The 27,938-nt window shown below is 42.3% G+C and overlaps 1 protein-coding gene across 2 annotated transcripts in view; it reads right to left on the minus strand.

The window, feature by feature from the left end:
• Positions 1-7,507: 7,507 nt before the first annotated feature.
• nova2 (NOVA alternative splicing regulator 2) overlaps positions 7,508-27,938 on the minus strand; it is a 79,545-nt gene continuing 59,114 nt past the window's right edge. For both annotated transcript variants that reach the window (XM_026193130.1, XM_026193129.1), the window contains one exon: positions 7,508-10,753. In XM_026193130.1, coding sequence (XP_026048915.1) covers positions 9,731-10,753 — 1,023 coding nt within the window. In that variant the 3' untranslated portion in view covers positions 7,508-9,730. The remainder of the gene's footprint in view (positions 10,754-27,938) is intronic.

Below are 27,938 nucleotides of genomic sequence, written 5' to 3' on the forward strand. Positions count from 1 at the left end.
GCTGTTTGCAGCGAGGGCTGTGGTTTCCTCAGAAATATATGCACACAAATGTGAATTAAATTTACATATGCATTTTTAATGCTGTGAGCACCACCACGGACTTAACTCCATTCACCTCCAGCGTTTTGGAGCATAAATTATTGACAGATATTGCACTTGTTGGGAAAACATTAAATATGGGTGAACTGATCCTTTAAAAGTCAAACAACCTGAGGGACACTTGCCTTGATTTAAGGAGCGCTTAGTAATAATCTCAAAGGTGAAAACACCTCGAATGAACGAAAGCAAGCGTATTTATCCCCAGATCTGTCAGCATGTAACAGTAGATTGTGACAGTAGTATGTTATCAATGGAGAACATCACATGGGGCTGACGTGGTGTGCAGCAAAGGATGGCGCAGGGGGAAGGCGGTAGTGGTGGACAGTGATTGGTTGATTTGGTTGGTCAGGTGACTGAAGGGGTTATGGACAGTCGAGTTGAGTCAGATCACATGATGAGGGTTTGCAGCTATAACGTCAGGAGGTTCCATCAGGAAGTATGGAAGCCTGACAAGTTTTAGCTTTTGGTGGACACTGGACACAACACCCACCCCGAACCCCCCCTCACAGACCCAACAATCGCACACACACACACATCCACGCAGACGCACGCAGATTCGCACGTGTGAGCAGACAGACACGCAAGATACAAGCACATGTGCACCATATTTTGCATAGACACACAAATAAACACAGGTTCGTTAACTAACGCACATTCACGACACACGCTGCTCACACACACCCTCGCGCGCGCACCTCGATTCGCCCAAACACACATTCGGTCCCCACCCTCAGACTTGCGATGTGTTACTGTGATGATGCAGAGTGTGGTGGAAGGTGAAGAATAAGACAACGGAAGACAGGTGATGCTAAAATGAACATTTATAATGACTGCTGTTGCTGTCGCAAAATAAGAATCCTTAAAAAAAGACCTCATATATATTAGCACTAGATTGCCCACTTCACTGGTAATCCACAAGTCAAGAAACACAACTCACTAGGTTTTTTTCTCTTTACAAACACAATGCTACAATTACATTAAATATTCAGTAATCTTTAAGTCAGTTAATGAATGTTGTTAAAAGCAACCACTAAATACTAAAAATAAAAACAAAACAATTATAATATTAATTCACCTTTTTCCAGTCGTTCCCTTTTTCTCGTTGTGTTGTTATTTATTAATAGTATAATAATAGTCTGAGAAATAAATAGCTCATGTGGTGTTCTCAAGGCAATGGGGCAGGCAGCATAAATCAAGAGTGGAGCTCAGAGCAATGCAATGAAATGGTGGAGTCTAATCTCACACAGTCACTTTAATAGTTTCAACATGTCTTTGATGTGGAGGCGAAATATGGAGATATGATACAAGTTTGGTTCTGCAGGCAGCGGAGTGGTTGAGCGGCACCTGCAGAGGTTAATCATCTCTAAACTATCCTTCTATGTTATGTAAACTAGGACTGTATTGCACAAAAGTTAGCAGCTCATCTTCCTCATTTTGTAGCCCGGGAGAAGCTTAATTTCTTCTTCTTTTGTTTTTCAATTTTCCGCCTCCGCCTCCCTGTTTTTGTTTTTCTTTCTCCGACTTGGAGGAGCTGAGTCGAGCCGTCTTCCACGATGATATGTCTCTAACATGACCAAGCGTTTTCAATCACTATGGCTTGATGATTAAAAAGATACTAGTGCCACTACAACTCACTGTTAAGAAACATCAACAAATGTACAAAAGCAAGCCTACGTTGAGAATGGCTCGGACTATTTCTCAAGATTAGTATTATTATTTGATGAGCACACTTATCTAAAAAGTTGGCTAGCCGACATGAACGCTAAACAGCGAATACAGTAGGTAAATCAACACTAATAACAACAGCACAGGTTAACACAGTAGAACTAGCATAGCCGATTATACAGGCAGACCTAAGTATCGGATACAGAGGATGAAAAGTGTTACGATCGTCTACCGCGTCCACTAGTTTCTCTTTATGCTGCCCGCCCCTTTCTGCTCAACACTTCTCTCTTTACACCTCGGCAAAAAATCTGACAAAAATATTTACAATGAGAGAGAAAAAAAATGAAATTGTGGAGAAACAATTGTTTAGTGTTTTATCCTTTTTTTGTTTGTCTGCATTTTTTAAAATATTTTTTTCTTCCTTTCATATGTTTTTTTTTGTTCTTTTTTGACTTATAGCTCCGAGAACTGTCCCCAATGGTGAGCAACAAACAAACAAACAAAAAAATCCAATCATATCAGCTAGCATTGCACAGTCTCAGAGAGGTTTTGGGGATGGAATGGAGAGTTATCGTCCAAACAGTTGGATGAACACAGAAGGGGGGTAGGAGGAGGAGGAAGAAGGTCAATAAAGTTCATGAGGGGGTGAAAGTTCAAAAAGTTCAAGAAGACAGAGGATGGCTGCGCAGCTGACGGTGCGTAAACACTCCCCACACCACTGCACTGGGGGCGGTGCATGTGTCGGCGTGCGTGGTTTGGATGTTAAACAACAACAAAAAAAATCATCATTAGAAAATGGAGGTTTTTTTTTAATCTTTCCCATCGAGAAAAATCAAATGGAGCGAGAGCGAGAGGGGTTATAGAGAGAGAGAGAGAGAGAAAGGTGGGGTGGGGGTATAGAAAGAAGGGGGAGGTGAGGAGAGTGAAAGGTGCCCCCAACACTATGGCACACAATCAATGAAGTCCCACAGGCTGAAGAAATGACAGAATTAGGAAAGCAGCTGGCATGAGCGGTAGGGCTTTTTTTTTAAGGTAGGTTGAGAGGCAGGACAGTAGGTAGGTAGCCAACCTGCAGAAGGGTTAATCCTTGTCGGGTTTAGCTCTGTGGGGGTGGTGAGGAGGAGGAGGAGGAGGAGGAGGAGGTGGTGGTGGTGGGGGGCAAGGTGCTGTTCAGTTGAGGCGTCATGAGCGACATCATGTTATGAGGGCGGAGCATGCTGGCTTCATGGGTGCTTCCAGGATGGATGTCCGACACACAAGAACAACTCAAAGAAACGCTTGGAATGGTAGTAGTAGTTGTTGTTGTTGTCTTTTTTTTTGTTTTGTTTTGCTTTTTTTCCCTCTCTGTTCTATTTTGGCACTCGAGAGAAGAGACTCGTGGGAGGCGGAGGAGGAAAGTGTGTGTATGTTTGGGCGAGGAGGAGGAGTGGGCAGTGAAAGTGCAAAAAAAGAGGGCATGGAGGATATTGTGTTTGTGTGTGTGTGTGTGTGTGTGTAGGGGGGGGGGGGGGTGGAGTAGGGTAAACAGGCTACATACAGAAAATGGCATTTTGTTAAAACTGGTTTGGGTTAGAGCATACAGTACAAATCAAAACCAGGAAAAAAATAAACAGAGAAACGAGAGAAGGAACAGAAAAACAGTGATATGACAAATGCAGTCTACCGTTGCTGGTGCTTCGATGGGGCCCGAGTTGGGGGAGGAAGAAGGGTGGAAAAGGGGGTGGGGAGCGGGGTCCCAAAAGATGTCTTAGATGTTGTTTTGAAAAGGTGGTGGGTGTGGGTGAGAGTGGGTTTGTGGAGGTAGGCGTGGCGGTGGAGGGTAGGCGGGGGGCAGAGAACAAGAGCTGGGGACTATGTCGGAGAGCCACACACCCACTGAGAAGCAATGAGGTCACCTGGCGAGCAGGTTAGAATTGAGTTTGCATTCCTCTACACGTTACAGTAAAAACAAAAGCCAACAAAAATAAGACATGAATAAAACATGGCTAGCCAGCTACGCCGCAACACAGACACCACGGAGCGGGCCTAAAGCAGACAAACTCAGAGGGCGGGAGAGAGAGAGGAGCATGCACATCTAAATACAATGCTGAATGAACACCTACAGTAAGGCTACCATCTACAGTAGTCTCGCACACTGACCCCCACCTCAGCTCGGCGTGCCGTGCACTGTAACAGCAGAAGGTTTAGTGCAAACGTGTCACTGAGGAGCAATAATGGAAATCCCGATCGTTTCCCCATCTCAGTTAGTTTTGTGAACAGCGGGCCACTTCCCATGACAACATCTGTCAGTATACGAAGCATGACCGCACTGCAAATCCGGAGAGAGACTTTGGCAAAAAAACAAAAAAATTTGACACCGAAGCCAATAGCATCTAATTAAACTGAACTGGGAAACTTAGGACAGAGAGAGACAGAGAGAGAGGGGAGGAGGGGGATCAGGATTCAAAACCCACACTGGCAATGTTCAGTGCTGTTTTTTCTCTCTCTCCCCGAGATCAGAGCCTTGGATTGCATGTTAAGGGAGTGAAAACACAATCTGTCCCAAATTCTGCAGCGAGTCACCCAAGGGAGGCAGGCGGTGCAGCACACAGCATAGTGTGTCTGTGCGTTATTTTGGATTTAAAAGTAAGGGAGGGGATCTTTCACCTCTTTCTCACACACTGTCTCTCTTTACGAGTCACTTGTGACCACGAGGGGCGGGACCAGAGATGCTCCATGTCATATTTGAGGTCAATAAGGTGCAATTCAATGACAAGACAAGCCAGAGCTCAGAGCGTGGGGGCTCAAAGGACAGACAACATATTAATACTGAGAGCCTGACAGAGTGCGTCGAGGGGTTAGTAAGGTTAGATTACAGAGACACACTAAAACACATGTAAGCCTCTACTGCACGCCAGTGGTCAGAAGAGTGATATGCAAACTTATGGAGAGGTGAGTACATTCATGGACAATCTCAGTCTATTATTTGAAAATAAATCCAGATTTTTTTTTTCTTCAAAAAATTGTTCGAAAGTTAAGTAGGAACTGAGAAGCGTTTAGTCCAAGCTCGCTCAACAAGTAGCAAAATAGTCTTAGGTTTGTTCGAGAGTTTTGTTCGTATCCCTCTGAGGAAGGTTAGACAGCTTAGCGACAAAATACTCACTCGGTCGTGACATCGAAATCAAACATCGTCTTCACCTGCAGCAGGTGGACCGGGACTTGACACGACTGCATCGAAAAACAACGAACATCTGAACGCGTGTAAAACAATACCAAAATGCTCTACCCTTATCGGCATGCAAAGATTTGTCTCCGAAAAATGAACAACACACACTTCCTAAATGGTTTTTCTTTTTTTGTTTCTTTGATTTTTTTTTTTTGTCCACGCTTCACTTTGATATCATGCAATATAGACGTGCAAAAAAGATAACATCTATTTCCACAAAATACATCTTCATCGTAACTATAAAAGGCTGTGTTTAAGAATGCTATCTAGTCACATTTTTTTTTTAGCATTATTATGCTAACCTATCACTATATTGATACTCTAGCCCCAGAGTCATAGTGCTGTTGCATCCTGGGAAGAGTAGTTCCCAGAGGACAGGCTAACACTTGGCTAACATGGCGGTCCCTCGTCTTGTGGCAGGAGTGAAGAGGGATTGAACAAACTGCTATACTGAAGCGCTTTGTCTGTTAGTGTACCTAGTTCTCAAAAACTGACCCCCTATGTATTGATTTATAAATATGGTTCATTTGGCACTTTTCACATTTTCTTAATATAAAAGTATGTCTCCTCTTACCTAATGTGATTTAAATCAACACATTTACAGTTCTGTTTTGGCACAGGTTTTACTTGTTCAGGTTAAAATTATGCTCTTATTAACTTATTGTCAGCTTATAACAGAGCGTGTATTACACTGCTTGCAACTAGCCTCTCCAGCTAAAGGACAGATTTCGATATGTTTTTACCTTGTATTTTTTTCTTGTTATTATTATTAAATAGCAGCATCTTCCACAAATTGAAAAAAAAATTACTCGTGTAAACCTATCCAACATCTACGGGTAAATCCAAAAGCTCCTACGGCACACAGAGGATAAGGGACGGGACGACACAACATGTATTGCTTCTAGTACTTGTCACATTTTATCTCAATCCCCTAACGTTATGATAACTAAAGAGATTAGCTGCTGTGTAAAAGACAGTCATCCTAAGGTTTAATTAATAAGATAAAAAAGAATTAAAGTATTAAATCAAATGGCACCTATATAAGAAATTTCAGTGCAGTTTTGCCACTGTAAACATACTGTGCTGCATGCACGCTTTCCAAAGCAGGGGGAGGAAACACGGCCACATGACTTTCAATTAATTAGCATTCAAAATCTTTAAATTACCTGAGTAATTATTGTTTCCGCTAAACAACTACATGTGACAAATTGCTTGTTTTGTCTGACCAACAAACCTAAAATTATTTTCCAAAATTGCTCAATAGATATTAAGTCCATAAATGAGTCTACCTGCAGAAAAAAGGCAAATCTTACTCTAAATGAAATGGAAATCAGCCTACTGAATGCATTCAGCACAGTATATTTCCATAGCAGAGCAAAAGCACACTGGCTTCCTGTGATCTTTTATGAGGTTTTGCAATAAAATCCAGTCAAACCCTATCAAAGAGAAATTATTCCCTCGAAATATGTGTGTGTTTGTGCAATGTTTTCCAAGCTAGTAATGTATCTCGTCACTGTTATGAAGTACAAACTACAAATAAGAGTGTTTATGCACTGTGCCCTGCCAGCTATGACTTCCTCTTCGGGCGTGGTTATTTTCTGATAGTGTCGCATTTGGTGGCCCGAGCCTCAGCTGCCCGAGGAGGCAAAGAGAGAAGAGGCTCAATCTGTGGCATTTGTCGGGGCAAGCAGCAGACATGCATTGATCGTAACACCAGACATAGTCACCCATGGAGCGATGTGGTAGGAGGAGAGGGGGTGTCAGGATGGGAGTGCACTGGAAAACTGAGGACGGGTGGGAGGGTGAGGAGAGTGTGGATGGTGTTAGATGGGAGTAAAGAAGCCTCCTTACCAAGCTGTGGAGATAAACCCTCACTGGCGCTCCAACAGAGAGTGACACATTCAAAAGCACAGTGGAGGATTTTGGGTCGGATTGGTTTCAAAAGAATCAAAAGGTCTGTTTGTTTAGTCTTAGAGGTGTTCCCTCCCCTCACCAGGCTTTTAGGTCAATAAATCAAATGCACCCCCTCCTCATTTTTGGCCTTTTACATTCCGTCATACTTCAGCTACTGTTAGAATTAAATCTCTGTCCAGGGACTTGCCTGTTGGATGTGCAGTACGTGAGAAAGACACAGCTGCGATAGGATATTGAATTTAGAATTTGTTCCAGTCTCTTTGATCTACTACTGGACACCTAACACTCCCCAACATCCTGCCCCCTAATTACGAAACACTTTTCCAAGATAACAGGTAAGTAGGATCTAATTGACCTCAATTGATTGATCCTCTTCATCGACCTAGTCTCTTTCACCTCCGTCAATATTCAGATATGATGTGCATTTCCGGTGAAGTTCTTCATATGCATTCTACATATATTTCATATATGTGTGTTTTTTTCCCTGCCATACAAAAAACCATCCAGTCAACGATGCCATCTATAGCACACATCCCTGACCTCATAGGTCGAGAGAAACTCTCCCTCGCTTCACAGTGCATTAAGACAAAAAAAATTCAGTGTACTCCGATTGTTAAAAAAAACAGACAAAAATAACACGACACAAACAAAAAAAACTCAACAACAGAAGAAACAACAGCATCTTCAGCAGCCTCCTGGGTCTACAGTGGGCAGTAAATCCGTTTCCGAGGGAGACCTACAGCTTGCCAGAGGCAGAAATGAGCTCAGCTCCCAGGACATATGTTAAAAATCTCTCATCTGCCCTTCATCTCATTGGCAGTTGGACGGATGCGTGATAAGAGCAAAGGTCAGTGAGCCTATTTATCTCCATTACTGATATGCACGCTGCCGTAAAAAAGCAAATCTACTAGCGAGGCTTGCAGATTCAGCAGTGGACCCCAGATAAACGACGTTCCTTTGTCACGTTTCAGTGTTACCTCCGACTAAATGTTTGCATTTCTCAGTAGTATCTTGTTAGTCTTAATTGCTCTCACTCTATCTAGTCTGTGGTTTGGGTTAATCCGAAGGGTTCGGGTGTCCACAGGCCGAGCAGCAGTTTATCCGAGAATTAGTTTCAGTTCAACTGGATTATTCATTTTAGTTACAACTTTACAATGCAGGCAAACTGCAACAGGGCATATAAACAGCAGTGATCTTTTGCAGCATGAGCTAGGAGCTAAGCATGATAACCAGGTAGGTTAATTCAGCTGCACTGCAGCCTGTGGTACGAGAGGTTTAGAGCTTTTCTTGCTAATCTAGAAGTCTTACTGCAGTCTGCATCATAGATATGGTGATTTCCCTTTTCTAGCACCAAATATGGCATCATAATGTTCTGTTTCAGTGTGAAAACGTGTGCGTGTCTGTGTGTGTTCCCTGTTCTTTTCTTTGACTGGATATATAAGGTGATCCTTCACTGTAATGATCCTAATGCCTGGGGTGGCTTTCTTACTGGACTTAAATAAGACATATATTACACTATGTGACATTACTATTCATCTTCAATCCACTTAAATTAAAACAAAAGAATCAAATCAAAAATAGTCTCATTTACATTCATGTCAACCTGAATTCACAGATTAAAAAAAAAAACACAACTGAGCCTTATATGGGTGAACTCATTAATAAATAATGACGAAGGTAATGATTCCTATATCGACAATATAGTTAATAGAATTATCACAGCAGACTGCAAAAAATGCCATAGATCCTGTGTGTTTGCCGCAGCCTGCGCTGTATCGCTCTTGTCGTTTATGGGTTTTTCACTATGTGAGGTCATCGGCGTGCGCTTCGCCTTTCTATCTGAGACGTTAGAGCCACACGTGGGGGTGGGCGTCACATGCTGTAACACCCCTGCAGCGCTGCACTGCTTGTGGGATACATCACAGGTATGGGAAGGTGTGCAAAAGAAAAAAAAGTGCCCGGTTGATTCTCTTTCCCCGCACCTCTGCCCAATTTCACCTCACCCTTCATCTCCCAGACGAGGGGACGAGGAGGGAGGTACGATCATATGCGGGTGAAGTAATAGAAGGTGTCGGCGGTGGGGGAGGAGTCAAGGGCATTTCTTCTCTCGCACACCAGGCTGAGGTTTGCAGTCTTGTTTGTTATAAAACCCTTGTAAAAGGGAGAGGGGCGGGTCAGGGGAGCAAAAAGTGAGAGGGGCATTCAAGGGAGGTGGGGCGAGGGGTTTGGGGTAAATCTCCTAGAAGAAAAAACAAAAACCCTACTGGAGGGTGATGGGTGTGGCCTGCAGGGGGAAGGAGGGCTAAGGGTTGTTTCCGTATTGGGTTCGGGGGCGGTGGAGGGCTGAACCCTGCAAAACCCCAACCCTCCGCCTTGCCGCACCCATGCCCTTCCCTCCATCCCCCCACTTCCTGTAGCCTCTCAGGCAGTCGGCCTGTCTACATGGCATTCAGCTCTGTCCACACAATACACAAACAAACAGACAGCTTAATTTACTAAACGAAACAAAACAATAAAACAATAAACAAAACAATAAAAAATCCCAAAAGGTCAAGACGTTAAGTAATAAAACCTTATTTACATTTTGCACATTTTTTTCTTGGTTTTTCAGCGTAATAACTCGCTCCTCTCCCTCCTCGTCTTCTCAGCACATTTTTGCTTTGCGTCAAAAAAATTTTTTTTAATAGAGAATACTGAAAACACGCAGAAGAAAACGGTGCGAACGATTCCTTCCGACATTCTTGCTCTCCTCTCCTTTTTCCATTCTCACTTTTTTTATACTCCTCCCCCAAGCCCCCACTCTTTTTTTTTCCTCTTTTCCTCCTCGTTTCTCATCGGCTGTCAGGTTTAGCCCACCTTCTGTGGGTTGGTGGCGCGTACCCCCTGCTCGTAGGTGATTCGCTGGCTGATCAGGTACTGTGCAGCCTGTGTGGCGGCCTGGGAACCTGTGATGGTCACCTTCCTGTTCCGAGTTCCAGGAATGAACTCGCCCTTCTTGGAGATCTGGATCCTGGCGCCGGTCAGCTCCTGGTACTCCACTAGCGTCTTCCCTCCTTTCCCCAGAATGGCTCCCACTAGGTTTTCTGGCACAGCGATCTCAACCACTTCCTTTGCTCCTTCTGCTAGCTTCTCTGTGGCCAGTAGAGATGATGCCACAAGTGGTGAAGCAGCGCTTAAGTAACCATTGGTGGCCCCTGTAGCAGCAGCTAGGGATCCCAGAGAGAAGCCTCCAAGACTGGCTGCAGGGTGAGCAGCGCTGGTGGATGCATCGCTGGCATAGGATGCTAACAAATTAGCTGCAGCAGCTGCTGCTGGATTTGCATTAGCCGCTACTGCGGCTAGAACCCCTGAAGCAGCAGCAGGGTTGAGCCCCAGGCCCAGAGAGTTGGTGTTGTAACCATAGCTGGCCAGAGTGTTGAGGGCAGAAGTGATGGCGAGCAAGTCGTTGCCTGATAGGCTGGACATAGTGGTTGGGAAGGCTCCAACCCCAGCCAGGCCTGCCTGGCCGAGCAGAGAAGAAGCCGTAGCCGCGGCAGCGGCTGCGGCAGCTGGCATGACCTCGGTTGAGTTGGCGTACGGTGAGCCGGTGGGGTTGGAGTTGGCGACTGGCCCTGTGATGTTGGAGTAGGAGATGTTGAGGCACGAGGAGCTCTGTGGGTCCTCCTGGATCTTCTGGACAATGATCTCCACTGCTTTCCGGTTCTGTTCGGGCTCGCCGCTGATGGTGACCACACGCTCCTGCAGGTTGATACCTTCTGGCTTCTGGGATAGCTGGACCCACGCCCCAGACTGTTCCATCACTGCCTTGACTGTAGCTCCGCCTTTACCAATGATCAATCCTGCTGTACTGTTGGGGACGATCAGCTTGGCCTGGTGGGAGGTTGGGCAAAAAAAGAGATAGGTTATTACTTAGTTATCGACGTTTTAAAGTACATTTACCCAGCAGAAATATAAGTGATAGATTTGTTTCTTTATTGATCAGGCAATTAATTCCACTACAATCCCAAAGAGAAGTATAAAGTCAGTCTTTCTACACAAATGTGTTTATCAGTGTTACAGAGAGATGTTCCTGATGTTTTACACTGTTCATGTTCAGCAGAGAGGGAAACGAGGCGATGTCTCACCTGTGAAGTTACGATTACACATGCATGATAACATCTCATCTTGAATTCAGTGGAATTATAAAATGAAGACGACATTATACAACGGACGATGAAGGCTCCTGTTTGCGAGATGCAAAACAGTGGGAGCTGTCTTTAGAGGTGTCCTTATAAAGGACGGGAGACAAAGAGATCCAAAGAAGAGATGAACTGAGACTGAACGATGTCTGAATACAGAGAGGAAGAAGGAGAGTTTCTGATGCGCTGTGTTTGTGCGTGAATGTGTGTCAACAGTGTAAAGATGTCCTGAAAGGAGAAAGAGCTGACACAGCCACTGAATAAAATGGACTGTGCAGGAGCAGATAATGAGTAAAGAGTGTTTTTTTCTTTATTACTTTGGTACACAATAGCAAAAGAAGAGAGAGACGCAATGCGAGTTGGTGAGAGAACAGGAGATGAAGAGTGGGAGGGAAGGATGGATGAGAGAGAGGGAGAGAGAGAGAGGGATTGCAAAGAGGCTACTTGTGTGGAAAAAAAATAACATTGACTCCCAGGGGTCAGCGTTGCCATGGAAACACAGCTCCAGCATTCAAAGGGTAGTGAAAGGGAGTGAGACACACATATGTACACACTCTCCTCACACCCAAACACGGCGCAGCATATTTAACTTATATGCATACAGAAATGAACAGAACAGTAATGCTTGCCAGTCGATGAATGAACTTAACGCACTTCATTTAGCCTTTCACAGTTAAAAGAGAATTGATTCACAGTGCATTTCTTAACAGCTGGAGACCATTTCAGCCAGGACCACTATAGCCAAAAGATGATTGATTATTTTCATCTGCAGTACTTCATATCTGGCATTACGGCTTTGCTCTGGGACCTCCCTGTGTGTCCACAATCATAAAAAGAGAGCCAGAGGAGGAAAAAGCAGCAGCAAACCCCTTACTCACAGGCTGGAGCAGGAGTTAGTGATGACAGACACCACACTGAAGTGGGTTTCAAAGCAGCATGCAGGGTGCAATAACTGTAGGCTAACTAAAGTAATTTAATAGCCGCCTTGCATGTGAGAGTTGCAAACTGGAAGCAAAATATCAGCTGAAGCCACCAGCTGATATGGGCCATCATTGAGATCTGTTGATCTGCTGGAATTGCATCTTCCCTCTTCTTCATGTTTTGCTGAATGAACAGATTAAAATAGTCGTAAGTGTTAATGTGAAATTTACGGGAGGCGCAGTCGTGGCAATTGCTCCACCCCTTCCACAAAAAACATTTAACTATGTGGCTGAAAGTTAGAACTGGTGGCAATTCTAACACCTATTCTTTATCTTCGTAAACATGTAGCTAATTGTATCTGATTTGGAATGGAACTTGTTCAAGTGCTCTGCTGGGAGGAGCCAGAGACGCTGAACATGTGGACAGTGCAGACTGAGCCACTAATGAAGCCGTTAATGCCTTATAGAGTTGAACAGCTGTAATAGGAGTCTAGCTTGCTGGGAGAAATCTGTTTTTAAATGTTATTTTGAGACAAAAGCAACACATTCTTTTTTTTAAGTTTCTATCTGCTGATTCGCTGCATAGTTTTTTTTTCTAGCTTTTTTATGCCGCTCTCTTGATATTACAGGTATGACCTTTTAAGTTGGACATAGAGATTTAGTCTTGTAAACCTAAAATAACTCTCTTATGGTGTTACAGAGAAGCTTGCCAAGTAGTCAGACTAAAAGTGAACACATTTCACTGAATTTGCCCTCTGTGATTTCTCTGGGTTTGCTCTAAGGTTAAATTCTGTTTATGGCAAGGACATTATGCAGTTAGCTATAAAGTTTGCCGTTTCCACTTTTCAGGGACAGGTGATTGAAGTGATTCATGTTCATTTTGTAAAACAAGCTTACTTGTTCTGCTTTATATACACTGTTGGTTGTTCATATCGGTGGTAAGTGCAAAATGACATTAACCCTCAAAAAGATAAAATTATCAATTTGTTTTTGCCCTCAGTTTACTGGTGGATAATCTACAATAACCCTTTTGTATGAAAAGGTTTACACGAGGGCTGTCTGCCACAAACAGATCTGATGTCTGCAGGGAGCTAAAGTCTGAATGAACTGCGTATATGAAGGGTTCACTGCTGCTCCACTGACGCAGGCAGTGAGTGACGCATCCCACTCTGCCGCAGCGCTGACCTCCGTGCACAATAAAAGCGTCACTTTGCTGACTGAGAACAGACCAGAGGAAAGTGTGAGACTCGTGCCAGCATTCAACAGCAATAATGGAAAAAGCCCTCTGCTGCAACTTGTTGCAATATGTGATCCTTTTCTCTTTTTGTGCACACAAGACAACAGAAATAGAAACAAACAACCTGCAGCAGATGTTGTGGACTTCTGCTGCACATCAGCCACCTAGCAAATAAATGAATGCCCTGCCTGGACTGCTATCTGTGGTCTGTCTGAGTGAGAAAAATGCTTATTAAGTGCAGAAAGAGAGACGTTAGGTCGGAGAAATGGGAGGACAGCGAGCGGAAAACATCACTGAGTTGGCATTGATGAAGACAGGGGAGTAAAATAGGAGAAAGAGATGGTGGAAGGGGATTATTGATTCAACAATCTGAGATAAAACATGAGCAGAGCCACAATTTTTTTGTTTTCTGGCTTTCCATGTAGAGCACGATGGGAAAAAAAGAGCAGGAAGACAAGGTAAAGAAGAATGTAAAGGCCATTTCATTATTTTCCCTGTCTGACACTTCTCCTTTAACCCCCAGCCCCCATTTGCTGCAGTTTTAAGCCGTGCAACATTGTGTGGAGGCAGCCTCGATTACAGAGGCTTGCTGCCACGCCGAATCCCGTGTGCTCTGCACTGCAGCTTTCTGTCAGGCGGGAGATGAATTTACATAGAAATAGAAAATTAGTGAGAAGCATGAAGGAGGGAGCGGATAACAAGAGCAAATTCAAACCTGCAGACGGCGTCACATTTTTGCTTCTCACTGCTTCAACTTGAATATTAGCAAATTATCTTTTGCCTGACCGTGTTTGTTTGTGAGACGTTTCTTTGGGATTAACAGGTTTTTTTTTTTCTTTTGTCGGTTCGTCATTCCTCTCAGACAGAATGGAAATTTGTAGCTAGTTTCTATTGATTAGCAAGCTGTTACGGCGAGGCACAACACAGCGATGCTCCTTCAACATGTCTCTTAGCGTCCTGCTGCTAACGGAGGCTTCGCTACAATCTGCCGTCCTGTGTAGATTCAGGAGAAGAGCAAAATGCTAACAAAGTGTGAACACTGCTGAGGCAGAGCGATTTTAAGGATTCCTTCCTAACACAATATAGTTTTAATACTATAAAGCACTGAAAGAGAATGGGGGTGAAATCATTCATGAAATATTTTCCTTTATTGATTTGAATAATATTACAGTGAAGTCACAATAAATGTGCTGTGCTAACATAGCGTTTTATGTGCTTTATGTTGTTGTTGCATCATCCACCCACTCACACCCACATCACTGGTGACTGAGCTGCAATATAAGGTGCTGGCCTGCCATTTGGAGCGTCAGCGTCTTCCCTGTGGACACTTCAACATGTGGCGCGTCTGGGGACAGAACTGCCACATTTAGTAGAAAACCTGCTCTACCACCTGAGCCACAGCAGCCCGTGATATAAAATAATCAACCTGATCTGTAGTACAGCGCACCCAACTGTTCTACATTTAATAACTCACGCACCTCATTCATTTGGAGAGAAGTTAAGTGCTTTGGTTATGTCACAACAGATAATCTACAAACTCTCAGAGGTCACACAAATGTGTGCAATTTTCAGTATTTGTTATTTTTTAATGACTGAAAGTGTTTTGAAATTATAATGTGTCATAATTCAGTCCAGATGTGTGTGTGATGGGAAATGATGAAAGTTTGAAAATCATTAGAAAGACTAAACATGCAGGGATACTGTGCACAACTCATGAAGACCTCACAAATCTTGAACATGAATTTGAATCTTTTTTTGTTTTGTTTTTGTTTACCAATAACTGATTGTAATTGACTATCAAGGCCTTTCTAAATGTCTCTTAAATGAGCCCTTGGGCAATCTTTTCACATGCGTTTAGACATTATGTTTAACAGTATTTACTTGGCTGCCGTTTGGTCAAACTGTTTATGGTAACCTTGATTTAAAATGTTCCTTTAGTCTAATCCAGGGATGTCAAACTCATTTTAGTTCATTAACCACATCCGGCCCAATTTGATATAAAAGGGAGCTCGACAAAATGCAAACCATAACATAATAAGCTATTGCAAGTACATTCTGAGCATGAAAGAAGAAAGTTTAAGGAATCACCCATTTACGAAACTGATGATTCACAGCCTGCAAAATCTTGAGAAAAACAAGCACAATTTTAACAATATGCCTAAGTTTTTCCACACTGACTCAGTTCACTGTCATTACACAGAAATGCTACTGTTGTAAATCAAAGAAGCACCCTGGCGCTGCGCCTTGGCTACGCCATCCTCCTTCGGTGTGGTGTGGCAGGCCGTGGGTAATGTCTTTTTCAGTAAGACGGCTGTTAGAGATGATTCTGCAGCCTCTGGTTAGGATGAGATTAGCAAACGCACTCGTGATCTGATCCTTTCTTAACACGATGCAGGAAAAATCTTCATGGTGTAAAATACTGTCAAAACTCTGCAAACACTCATTCTAATCTGAACAGATGATTATGCTAATATCTACTGCTAATAAGTTAAGTAACAGTCAAATTTTGGATGTAAACATTTGTACAGATATCCTCTAAGCTGCCAGATTTGTGAAAAATTTGAAAAAATAAAATAAGATACCACTATTTGGCACTGCCTTAGATTTCATACAGCGGTCTAACCGTACATCCAAAATTCTGTTCAGGGGCAACGTTCTCCGGATGGTTGCTTTGCAGTGAGCAGATGAACCGGGTGGGGGTGAAAGTAAAGATGAGGGATAAAATAATGAAGCGACAACCAGCAGGAGAACTGCAGAGAGGAAGGAGCTGAAAAGATTTTACTCATGAGCCCTTTCATCCTCTGCACTCTGCACTGTAACATTCACACACACATCCACAGAGTGTCGGTGTAGAAGTGGGAGGATAAACAGTGGTGTACAGTGATGTCTGCATCCCTCCTGGTGCTACCGATCACATCTACCATCTTTATAGCCGACTGATTCTCTGCTAATGAGGTTCTAGATTTGTCTCCACTCCTCCTCCGCTTGCTTCACTTTCTTTTCTCGCATTTATTTCTTTCCATATTGTTGATGCTTTTTCCTTTTTAAGGTTTCATAAACGTTAAAACATCTGTCAGTCCCTTAAAGCTGTGTAGCTGTGTACTCTTTGCGTCTTTCCTTATGCTGTGCTGTACTGTTGTAATTTTCCACTGTTCATTTCTTTCAATTTTCTGTGTTCAGTAAAGCAAAGCTCTTCTTGCAAGGTCAAACACAACTCACTCCCACTCCCACACACACACAAACACACACAGTTTTAATATGAAATCATCAACTTCATCCTGCTTTTATTTAGCTGACGCTGTTGCTTTGACTCGCTCCAATGACCGACTCAGCCAGGCAGCTCCTACCTACCCACAATCCCATGCTCCCAGCACCTTTCTGCAGAGCTGCCACAAAGAAGATTATGTGACAGTTGGCAGCATGCAGGCAATCTCTCCTACAGTGACAACTCTTTCATTATTTCCCCCCGTTAGCTGCTCAGGTTTAAAGCTTTTTGTTAAGGTTTCAGTTTTTTCTACGTTTTCTGATCTCAGGTGTCTCCTGTTTTCATTTGATTTTTTTTCCCCTTCTCTTTGAAGAGTTTTATATCTGCTGGGAGAAACTTTCTTCCACAGAGCAGAGGAAGGTCTGGCTTCTATCCAGCTGCTGACAAGAACGCCCTACGGCTGCAGCTGCTGGGCTGAGGTCAAAGGTCAAAACCAATCTCCTGCTCGTGAATACACTCATGCAAATAGTTTGAAGGAGCAGGGATGTGAAGTGTTGACTTCAGCAGGGATGCCAGCTTAACAGATAAGTCCAAATCGATATTGGGATGATTGGATTCAGGAACAACTTGGAGCGTGTTCAGGGTCTGACTGTTGGGACTCTCAAATAAAAAGTTCAATTACCACAGTTCAAAACAACAACACGAGAGATGTTTGGGTATTTTTCTGGAACTGATTAGTTTGTCACACTGGGTCAAATCCTAACTCGACAAGTCATAGACATTAATTGCTCTCATTAATCTCCTTCCACCAGTTCATGCTTTTAAGCAATAAACTCCAATAAACCTTATACATTACTCACTGGATGTTCAATGGATATCTGTTACAGGAAATAAGTCTCCAACCTAATGTACAAATAACCAAATAACTGTACAATTAAAAATAAATTATAAAGTAGAAGACATAGAAGAAAACACTAAACTGAATCCTTCAGTATTTTGTATCTGCTGATGGTGCTGCAGAAAACATCAGCGGTGAATGACACTGAATGAAGAGCTCGCAAACATTTGCCATTTAATATATGGACAAATAATTACTAAGATCTGTCATAAAACATATTATATTACTGTGATCCAGAAGGAACCTTTGTAGCTACTAGGTGCTTTAATAAATTTGTTAAAATGTAGAAGATTAATGAAACGTTGACAGACTATAATTAAACGCCCTAAAAAGATGTTCTTGCTTGCTGCGATATGGTCCACTTGTCTCCACGTCCTTGTGTTTAAGCAGGCAGGCTGAAGGAGACAAACGCTTTGCTCTGCTTCATCAATCAAAACGTGTCACTTCACTTTGTGTATCAACAAATGTGTGTACGTATTTGTTTTTTGTCTCGCATAGACAAGTCAAAGTGATAAGCTAACAGGGGTGCCGGGATCACCGAAGCGTAACGATCCAAGAGAGCGATGCTTCATTTCACGAGCAACCTTAACGACTAGCGCAGACACATGTACGCTCACAGACACTGCACGTTGCAGTAGCTTGTTAGGGCTTGACCTTGATGTGCAGACATATTAACACGCAGCTTTTACGGCCAGCTGCCTTTCTCGAGTCATTCCCTCCTGTGTGTGTTCAAATTTCATGAAACACCAAATCTGCAAAATGGTTTCTCTGGAATCTCCTGAGGTGTAAGAGGCTCCTGTTCCCATTCTGATTAGCCGAAAACAAAGTCTGTGCAAGTTTATTTAGAAAAATCAGGGTTGTATTGTTTATTTGAGACTTTTACTTGAGCACCAACACAACTCGGGGAACAAAAAAATCAACTGAGGATTAAGAAACATCTAATAGCACGCCTGCTTTTCACATGTACATTTATCCAAATCCCTGCAAGAATTCACTTGCATTTATCCTTTCTGTTTACTTCTGACTGAAAATATCCAAATGGCATTTATGAATGCAACACAACCTCTACCTGATTTTAGCACGCTGTTCCTTATTAAAATTTAGGATTGTCATGATGTAATGATGACATTGTGTTACAAACGTTGTGTTGCAATCCATCCAGGTCACAAGGCCATTTGTCAGTGTCATCAGTGGATGCTAACATGAACACACACACACACACGGCTGCTCACACACATCATCATGCACCGATTCACAGTTTCATCCATATCCATGTGAGAAAAACAAGGACAGGCAAGCACACACAAACAAAACAAAACACGCATGTTCTCGGCGATCTCCCATGAGCGCACGCGCACAAACATGCAATGTGAGCGGACGGCGAACAACTGTTGAGGCTGCTGCAGTTTGAACTTTGAAGTCTTAAGCAGGGGACTTTAGTTTAATCTGCCTCCTACTGATCCACAGGCTTAGTCACCTCTCTCTCCCTGTGTCATCCCTCTTTTTCCACCGCTCTCACCGGCTTTCTTCTTTCATTCTCTGGCTCGCCCAAAAGCACAGAAACCCCCTTAGAGGTTAAAAATACCAGAATGACAGAAGAGCTGGGCTACAATGACCAACAGCAAGAGAACATGATGTTAACTTGGACGCATATACAGAACAGACTCCTATACATACCCACGCACATGAATTTATAGCTCGTATACCACATCATCTAACTTTCAAAGACCTCAGGTCTTGTTCTTGGTCCATGATGAGGGTTTCTCTCCCGAGAAACTGCCGTCACAAGTGCAAGCGCAGAGGGAATATGTGCGCAACGTAAAATTACATTACATTTCCTTGCTTTTAGAAAAATAAAGCTGCTTCAAGGACATTAAGCGTTTTTGGGGGTTAGTTTTAAGCATCATTTTTTCTTTATTCGCCTAAACCCCCTGCATGTTAGGTCACCAAATTGAAAATATTTCCATTTGCTTACATTTAAATGCAACGCGTTAAAAAACGTAGATACAAAATGTACAGATGTGGTCTTTTTAATTTGTTTTTAAGCTTTTCGGGTGGGTGTCATGACAAGGGAGCTTTTGACTTATTTCAGGGGATTTAAAGGGAGTGTCTGAGCAGCAGGAGGATTATTCCTGGCTGTCATCCTGTCCTTCAAAACAGGTATAATGCAGAATTACTGATGTGCAGTTTTTCATATATTTCAAAATGTTTTATTTAATTCTAGCACATGAGTTTGCAATATGCTCTCCACCTGTGTTATTTTTTCCAAGAGTATGATATTTCTAAAGTTCATGTTGGAGAATTAAAGCCTCTTGTTTACATTTTGCATGCGTCTTGATCACAGATGAACAATAAAAACACCAACCTGATCATAATAAAGATTTGGCAGCAGTCATCTATCGCTGAACAGAAAGTGAGCTAAACCTAACTGAACAGAATCTGAATAAGATGGTGTTATGCATTCAGGAATCATTAGACATGAGGAATGGTAAGTTTGCAAATATTCATTAAATCCCCCTCAGAAGCATTACAAGACCATACCCAGAGATAGGTTTTTTCTTCCTCCACACCAGCTTCAGTCTGCTGTTATATGAACCGCTTCTTGGCTGGGGGAATATTAACTCAGAAGCATATACACTCAGAGACGCCGTTAGCTTGCTACACTGGAGATGAAGACGAAGGATTAACTGCAACTACTTACAGATAATGTAGAAAATTAAAAACATTGTTTTAAATGGGGAGAAACCATAAGTCTGTTTGTGTGCGGACCAATCAGATGGCAAAACATGAGACGGGGAGATCAAACTCATTACGAAGCCTCCTTCTCTTCTTTTCTCCATGTGTGAGATATTTCCTTTGCAAGCACATCACACCTATTAAAAAGCTTCATCTTTCTTTTTTTAATCAATTCACACACATATGTCTGAGGAATGAATGAGATCACACCCTAACTTGATAATTCTCTGCGTGTGTGCGTGGTCTACACCCTGAAGTACAATGTGAATTTCGGGCTGAGATAATAAAACGCAGACAATCATCTGTCTTTGGAGCAGATAAGCGAGACAGAAAAATAGAGAGTGCGCCTGTAATCGCACTGACTCGGCAACGAGGCAGACGTTGCAGATTACAGGACTGACGGGAGAAAAAAAATGGATAAAATGTTATGTAAGAAAGCAAATCGCAGAGTGTAAAATCCTGCGTAAAACATCTGCACCTTGAATTTTGACTGAATTTAGCCCTAAACTAAAGCAATGACAGATATTTTTTATATATTAACAGCTTACATGAATACATCGACTGCCTCTTATCTGGAACACCTACATCGATCCCGATCTTACTGCAGTGGAGGGTTTTGGGAGCCTGGATTTAAACATCTCTGAAATGAAACCTAGGAACCAACTCACCTCGCCAAGTGGTTTGTTCCTGACATCTGAAGTAACCGATGAAAAAGTCTGTTTAACACGAGCAACTTTTAACCATAAATCTTGAATTTGCTTCTCTTTGTTTTCTCTTTTTGTCTTTGTTTAAGCACAAAGTCATAGTTTGGTTAAAAATAGAACCTTTTACAATGTTAAACACATCTAAATGTAATGGAAGCAGCACATATTTATATGCACTTATTCACACAGCCACTACAGGCTGCTTAACTTTGAAATGCACCTATAAACAGTAACAGCAGCTTGCACAAATTATTTTCAGGGGTGGGGCAGTTACTGATAACCATGAGGAAAAGGCTGATGACGTAAATCACGTCCTCCAAGGTACAAAATACTGGGTTGGGTTCCACCAACTGGTCGAGTTGAGCTAAACAATTCCTGTAGAAGTACACAAAAAGGAAACCATTTGGTTTGTTACCAGAGGAATTAACAATAGATTCAGGCAAAACCTTAAGGGCTAAAAATGAATCTTATAAAAAGTTAATTGATAAAATAAGAATGTGATCTTGTGGAGCAGGAGTCTGTTTACACCACTTTATGATCACAATGCTTTTGTCATTCATGGTAGCCAACAGAGGTCAGCTTTTTGTGATGAAATGATCAGCCGATCCTATAATGCCAAAATCCCGGGTGCATTCATTCACTGATCAGCAGCAACAACACAGAACTTTTCCTAACTGTTGGTGTGTTTGACTCATCGTTTGGCTGAAGCTGACTTATTCCTTTCTTGCCAACTAAGCTGCGAGTCTTACACTCCACCTCTATCATCTGACTCAAAGTGAGCCAGGGGCCTTCCATGTTTTCCTCGCATTCACGGCACACTTCCTGTGCAGGCCTGCAATAACAGGAAGTAGGAAACAGGTGTTTGCAAAGGAGGTGAGAGATCACAGGAAATGACCAAACAAAGTGGCTGCTTGGAAATACTGGAGCTGATACGAGTAGAGGCATGTGCGTGTGTGTCTGTTCACTCTTTAGCGCTGCTGTTATTACAGCATAACAATGTTAAAAGGCTACTGCTGTTTTCAGTCTGAATAAAGGCCAGCTTGGTCTGAAAATAGCCCCAGAAAAATACCACAACAAAACCACAGACCATTTGCAGATGATCTCACAGGGGACACAGCTCCGAAACGGCTGCTTATATCTAAACAGCATAATGCAACAGTAACAGGGGAGAGGGCATGCTTTACTGGCCATATGAAGTAGGTGGTGCTTTACTACATCGCCCACAAACGCAGTCTGGGGAGTCTCCAGGGTGCTTTGCCTTTAAACAATCACTGATGTTTACATTCGTCTGCATAGGAAGGCTTTTGTGTGAAGAGTGAATCAATAATGCACATAAAAAGAGGAGGTAACTGCTGGTAATCTAAAACGTCATCTCCCACAAGTTATAATTTTAGCAAAACGACAGAATGTGAGAGACTGTTAGAACCACATAGTGAGAGGAGCAAATAGCACAAAAACACCCGAGCTGTGTTGCCACCTTCACAAATCTACCTGCCTAAAAGTGACCAACATGTGTAAATGGGGATGGCAATAGTGATTCTTTTAAATGGGTCATAAATAAAGTATTTATCATGGCTTGCTTCAACTCTTAACTGGATATGTGATTAAGAAAATGGATGGATGGGTGGGTGGATGGGTAAAGTCTAATCCCTTGCAGACTCCACAGACCTGTAGTTGTTATGATATTACTTTCTACTCTGCTTGGAGGGCACATTACATAAATGCTCAGTGGATCTCAGCGTTTATATAATGCTTGGATCGTATTTTCCTTCTGGGCAATATCCCTCCACAGATTATCACACACTGTCCTTATGATCTTTCACAGATGAACTGTCCTTGTAGCAGCGAGAGGACACATGCATATGGCCTTTCATTTAGATCACTGTGATCTAAGCCCATCCATCTTACAGCTGTAAGTCTAACACTAAAGTTACAGTTGCATAAAACAGAAGATTATGCATTTCGATACAAAAGAATGATTAAATTAATCAAGTGGATAAATTAAGCTACCTAACCAGTACTGTGTCTCAGTTCAGATACTTCAATTAATACTCTTCCATGTGGTAGACTATATACAATATACCTACTTGGTAGTGTGGTGGGTGAATTTTGACAGAGTAATGATGTTTTAAATCTAAGACAGTAAACTGTGTTTACTAGTAATGACCACTGCAGCATTCGACTGTAGCTGTGATGCTAGCTAGCTACTTTAGTTTCACAACATGACAACTTGTCGAGCGTCTGAGCAATTCATCTTCATTCAAAATATAAACATGAACACCAAACAGTCCTTCAACACTCTTACAGTAGATTTAATCCCTGATGTAATTCTGCCATCGTCACCAACGCGTGTCTAGCAGTGACAGAATGCTAGCTAAAAGCGTGGCTTCCTCCTACTAGCTTAAAAACTGATTGATGCTAACCCCCTTTGCACAGAAACCACACAGGGTGAGAAGTGTATAATTCACAAACACTTAACTGTTTGGGAATTATGTGCACACACATCTGGATGCACTTCATGTAGCTATACTTTTCACAGTTAGTGCACTTTATGCAATGAAAATAGCAAGTGGAAGTGTGGAAGTGTGATTGGAGATACAGCACATTAAGGCAGAGGAGCTAATCTCCTAACTGTGTTGTACTGGGAGGAAATAGTTGCTTATAACTTAAACTTTTGCTTTTAAAATAGGAGAAACTTCCTTTATTTTACTTAATGGATCAACGTAATCTATGTAATCTATGAAACTCCAACTTTATCTAATGAGATACATTTTCTAATGTAGGTTAAAGTTAAAGAAAAAAAAACTTGTTTAATATTTGTGCATCAACATATATGAGTGAATTTTGAGAGCACTCACAATCTATGACTATTTAAAGATGGATCAACACTGTCCATCGTAACATTAGCACGTGCCACAGTGTGAAGAGGGGCATGGTGGTGTTTTACAAGAGTGCAGTTGGAGGTGTAAACAAAGGCAAGCAATGAATAATAAAGGTAATGAAATCCTTCAATAAATTCTCTTCATCTGTACATCACTTCAGACCTCATTAAAAGAATTCACCCAGCTCATAAATCACTTCCTCCCCGGTCTGTCGTCCCGTTATGCGGCCTTGAAGTGCGGCGTGCTGTCTGTCGGTGTTCTTGTTGCTGTTTTTCTTTCTATCAGCAGCTGCTTATTCCACTGAAGCTCTCTGCCACTCTGCAGCTGTCGGCTAACAAGAGTTCAGATCTGCTTCCAGCTTTCAGTCACCCACTCGGCCAGTCAGGCTAGCACTTTTGGCTCTGTTTGTCTTCTCCCTTTCTCGATCTATCTTTATGTCATCTCCTTTCACACTTTTTTGTTTTCCCTCTTTGACCCAGTCTTTTGTTCCGACATTTTTCCTCCTTTCCTCCCACAGACACCCTTCGGATATCTCAAATTCTCACGCTGCTCCCCTCTTTTTTCTGTGCCAGCTAGTCCTATGGGGTCAAACACTAAATGCCAACAGCAAATGCTACAACAGCCGCGGCCTCGACAAGAAGAAGGAGGAGAGGACATTTTATCCAAAACCAGAATAGTCGACACAATCGGCAGCCGCACTACACGGGGCGCCAAGTCATCCTTCGGAGGCACATGTGTATGAGTGTGTTTGTAAATGAGATCCATTCAGCAGGTCAAAGTGAGTTTGTCTACAATGGGTCGGACAAGCGTTTGCACAATGACAGCCACGCTTTTAAAATGCTGTGAGGATCTACCAAGAGTTCTCATCTTACTAAGGACAACATTGCATTTGTGTGTATTTATGTATGGCTGTGTATTGTAGTGTGTTTGGTTACTCATCGCTGACAAACTATCTTCCATGTTACATTTATGAGTATTTTTCTTTGATTTTTTCAGTTTTAAAGACAGAAACTAAGATACACTGTTCAACTTTTGTTTGATGATTTTTACACCACATGTAATCCTCCCAATTATCTGGACTTAAGTGATACTACACTAGCTTGTGATCGTACCTGGAAGTCACGAAGTAGAACAAGAAAACTTTTGCTTGTTAGACAAATGTTTTTACGCTTACATTATAGAAACACATAATGTTTTAGATGACCTTGTGTGTCCTCTTCATTTTTATTATAGTGTTATAGGATAGCAACAAAAACATACCAGATATCCCTGAGGGGTTAATGTGAAAAATGTGCAAAATTACAATAGCGTAGGAGTTAGCGTGTTTGCCTAACACACAAAAGATCTCCAGTTTGCAGACAGGAGGAAACACAAACCCCAACATTGTGCCGTGGGGATCACAAGCTAGTGTAATCCCACTGCTGCTGCCAATCCTGGGTAAATGGGAGATTTGTGTCAGGAAGAGAGTCTGGTGAAAAAGGACTGTGCCAAAACAAAAGTTTTATTAACCTCACAGAAATATTGTAATTAGTTGAACAAGAAAATTGTAATTACCAGAACTAAATCGTAGTGCAAACAAAAGCAAAAGTTGAGAAAACTGAAACAGCCAATCAACCAAGTTGCTTACAAGTTATGAGTTTTCTCAACTTTTTCTTTATTTACAGTGAGTATCCGGCATGGCCGAAGAGGCTATTTTAGTGAGGGTGTTCTCCTTCTATGTGTGAGAACATGTCTTTTATCTGTGCATTGTCAAATGCTGCCCAAGTCCATTTGACTGCCTCTCTAACATGGTATAAATAGCCTAAAGAGCAACAGGGGATTCATCATCTATTATAAGTATCTAAATATCAACAGCTATTAGCCTGCCTGTCTCCCTTTGGCTGCTCGTATCATCCAAAATAGCATTATCCAGCTGTCGGTCAGCCTCCGGCTCAGGCTCATGATGCACAAGCGGCAAATTGGACATATACACTAACTGTATACGGAGGGAAAGAAGGACACTTGAGTTAAATAAATAATTCAGATTGGAAACTGGAAACAGCTAACCTTGGTCAGTCCAATAGTAACAAAACCGCCTACAATCTGTGCAAAAACTGAAGTGGAGAAATTATAATTTGCCATTTCTCACCCAATAACTTCCCTGGAGCCTGCAATGGTTGCCTGGCCACGGAAACCTGAGTTTGGTGTGGAAAAACTTAACAGGCCGTAAGACCATCTGTCAGTTTCCTGAACTGCTGCACCGACTACAAGCCAAGTCTTATCGGCCAGCTTCAGTGGCTCACTCACTTATGCTCTCTTAACTGAATGGGATGGAAGGAGATAGGTACCATGACCCATGGGTGTCGCATACTTTTCGACATATAATATGCCTTTCCAGTACTACATATATTAAAATGATGAAATTAACTTTTCAGACACAGGGAAACAAAACACCAGATGTGCTAATGCGCTTCAGCATCGTTATCTGCATGCAGCAGCTTTTAAAACGCAGCAGCCTTTTTGAACAATTTGCCCGTTTGAGTTCAACTCTGCTGGGTATGTGTGGGCTCGAGAATTCTCTGTATGAGTGTGTGTGTACCCAGAATTGATTAATTATGCATAAAACTCTCTTTATAACGGCACCTCAGAATTGTGCACTCTGCGAAAACACCGTCTCTGAGGGCTTTGTTGTGTGTCTGTGTGTATAAAAGTCTGATAACTGTAATTATTCAAAACTATAAAGGCGTAGCGCTCCTTCCCCTCCCCAGCCCCCAAATTCTGCTCATGACAGAGGATGAGAAATCGCAAACAACGAGGGAAAATGTACGCAACTCTAATGCAACACCCGGACTGAGAGCAGAAGAAGAAAAATAGAAAATTCTGGCATAAAAATAGTTTTTCACTCTGCAGCACACATAATACATTTAGATTATTTTTTTAAATGTGTGGTTGCTTTAACAGCCTTTTAAGTATAGTTTACACTTTTTAGTGTCTAGTGCATTGTGTGTGTGTGTGTGTGTGTGTGTGTGAGTGCCAACAGGCATGGCTGAATGCACTGACTGGCAAGCCTGAAGAGTCAATAGATGGAAACAATGCCAGACTTGACTAATCAATGAGACCAATCATGAAGAGAGAATGATGATAATCACTTAAACAGATTGGGATCATAATCAATGTGGCCACCCTAATTGTCCTCCATTACACAGCTGGTATTGGCACTCACATTTAGTTGTGCGATCAGCAGTGGACTGAGTCTGTGCGAAGCACTGAACTCAGAGTTTCTGGGCAAACAACAACTTAGTGAAATGGTGACACTTGTGCTGCTTCTGACTTTTGAGTGCTGCTCCAGACAATATAGTGTGGGGCGATAACAGCGGTGTATGTGCTAAAACCACAGTCCTGCTTTTAATGCACTAACCTAATAATCAGCCGCAATGTGTTTGATGAACACTGATGCACTGTGATCAAAAGTTATATTAGAAATGTCTTCTCATATCTGGATCTCGGTGGATGGACAGTTTCTTCCTAATGTCACAAATTAAGTTAAAGCCTTTGATGCATTCCTGTACCACCGAATGCAATATTTCTACCACTACCAAAGTCCAGGGGTTTAAAATCTGTATGGACAGAAACAGTGAGCTACCTACGCATTACACCTAGAGAAGCTGCTTGGTCATGGAAACCCACGAAGCTCCTGGCGCACAGTTTTTGTGCTGATGTTAATGCCAGAGGAGATTTGGAGCTCTGAGGTTGCAGATTCAGCAGAGCGCTGGTGACGTTTCTGCACTTGGTCAATCCACTCTGTAACCTTAAGTGGTTTACCGAGTTGCTGTGGCTCATATATGCTTCCACTTTGCAGTAACACCACATACAATAATCACAGAATATTTAGGTGGGAAGGAATTTCACACTGATTTCACACTGATTGCTTCAAGGTGGCTTCCTTTTAAATTGCCTGTTGTAAATTCAGTGAGCTCATTAGAATGACCCATTCTTTCACACATGTTCCTAAATGTAGAATGCATAGCTAGGTGCTTGGTTGTATATACCTGTGTCAAACTGGGAACATCTAGATTTAAAGATTGCACCCACTACTTTTTTTTCTTTTGCCAATTAATATTATGAAAATATAACAACACACACAGTTAGAGATAAGAACCCGAAATAACTCAGTAAGATTAGCTATAAGTCATGCCCACACTGTGTGTGTGTGTGTGTGTGTGTGTGTGTGTGTGTGTGTGTGTGTGTGTGTGCGTGTGAGTGAGAGAGAGAGAGAGAGAGAGAGAGAGAGAGAGAGAGAGAGAGAGAGAGAGAGA

The sequence above is a fragment of the Astatotilapia calliptera genome, chromosome 14 (assembly GCF_900246225.1).
Source record: "Astatotilapia calliptera chromosome 14, fAstCal1.2, whole genome shotgun sequence".
Taxonomy (NCBI): domain Eukaryota; kingdom Metazoa; phylum Chordata; class Actinopteri; order Cichliformes; family Cichlidae; genus Astatotilapia; species Astatotilapia calliptera.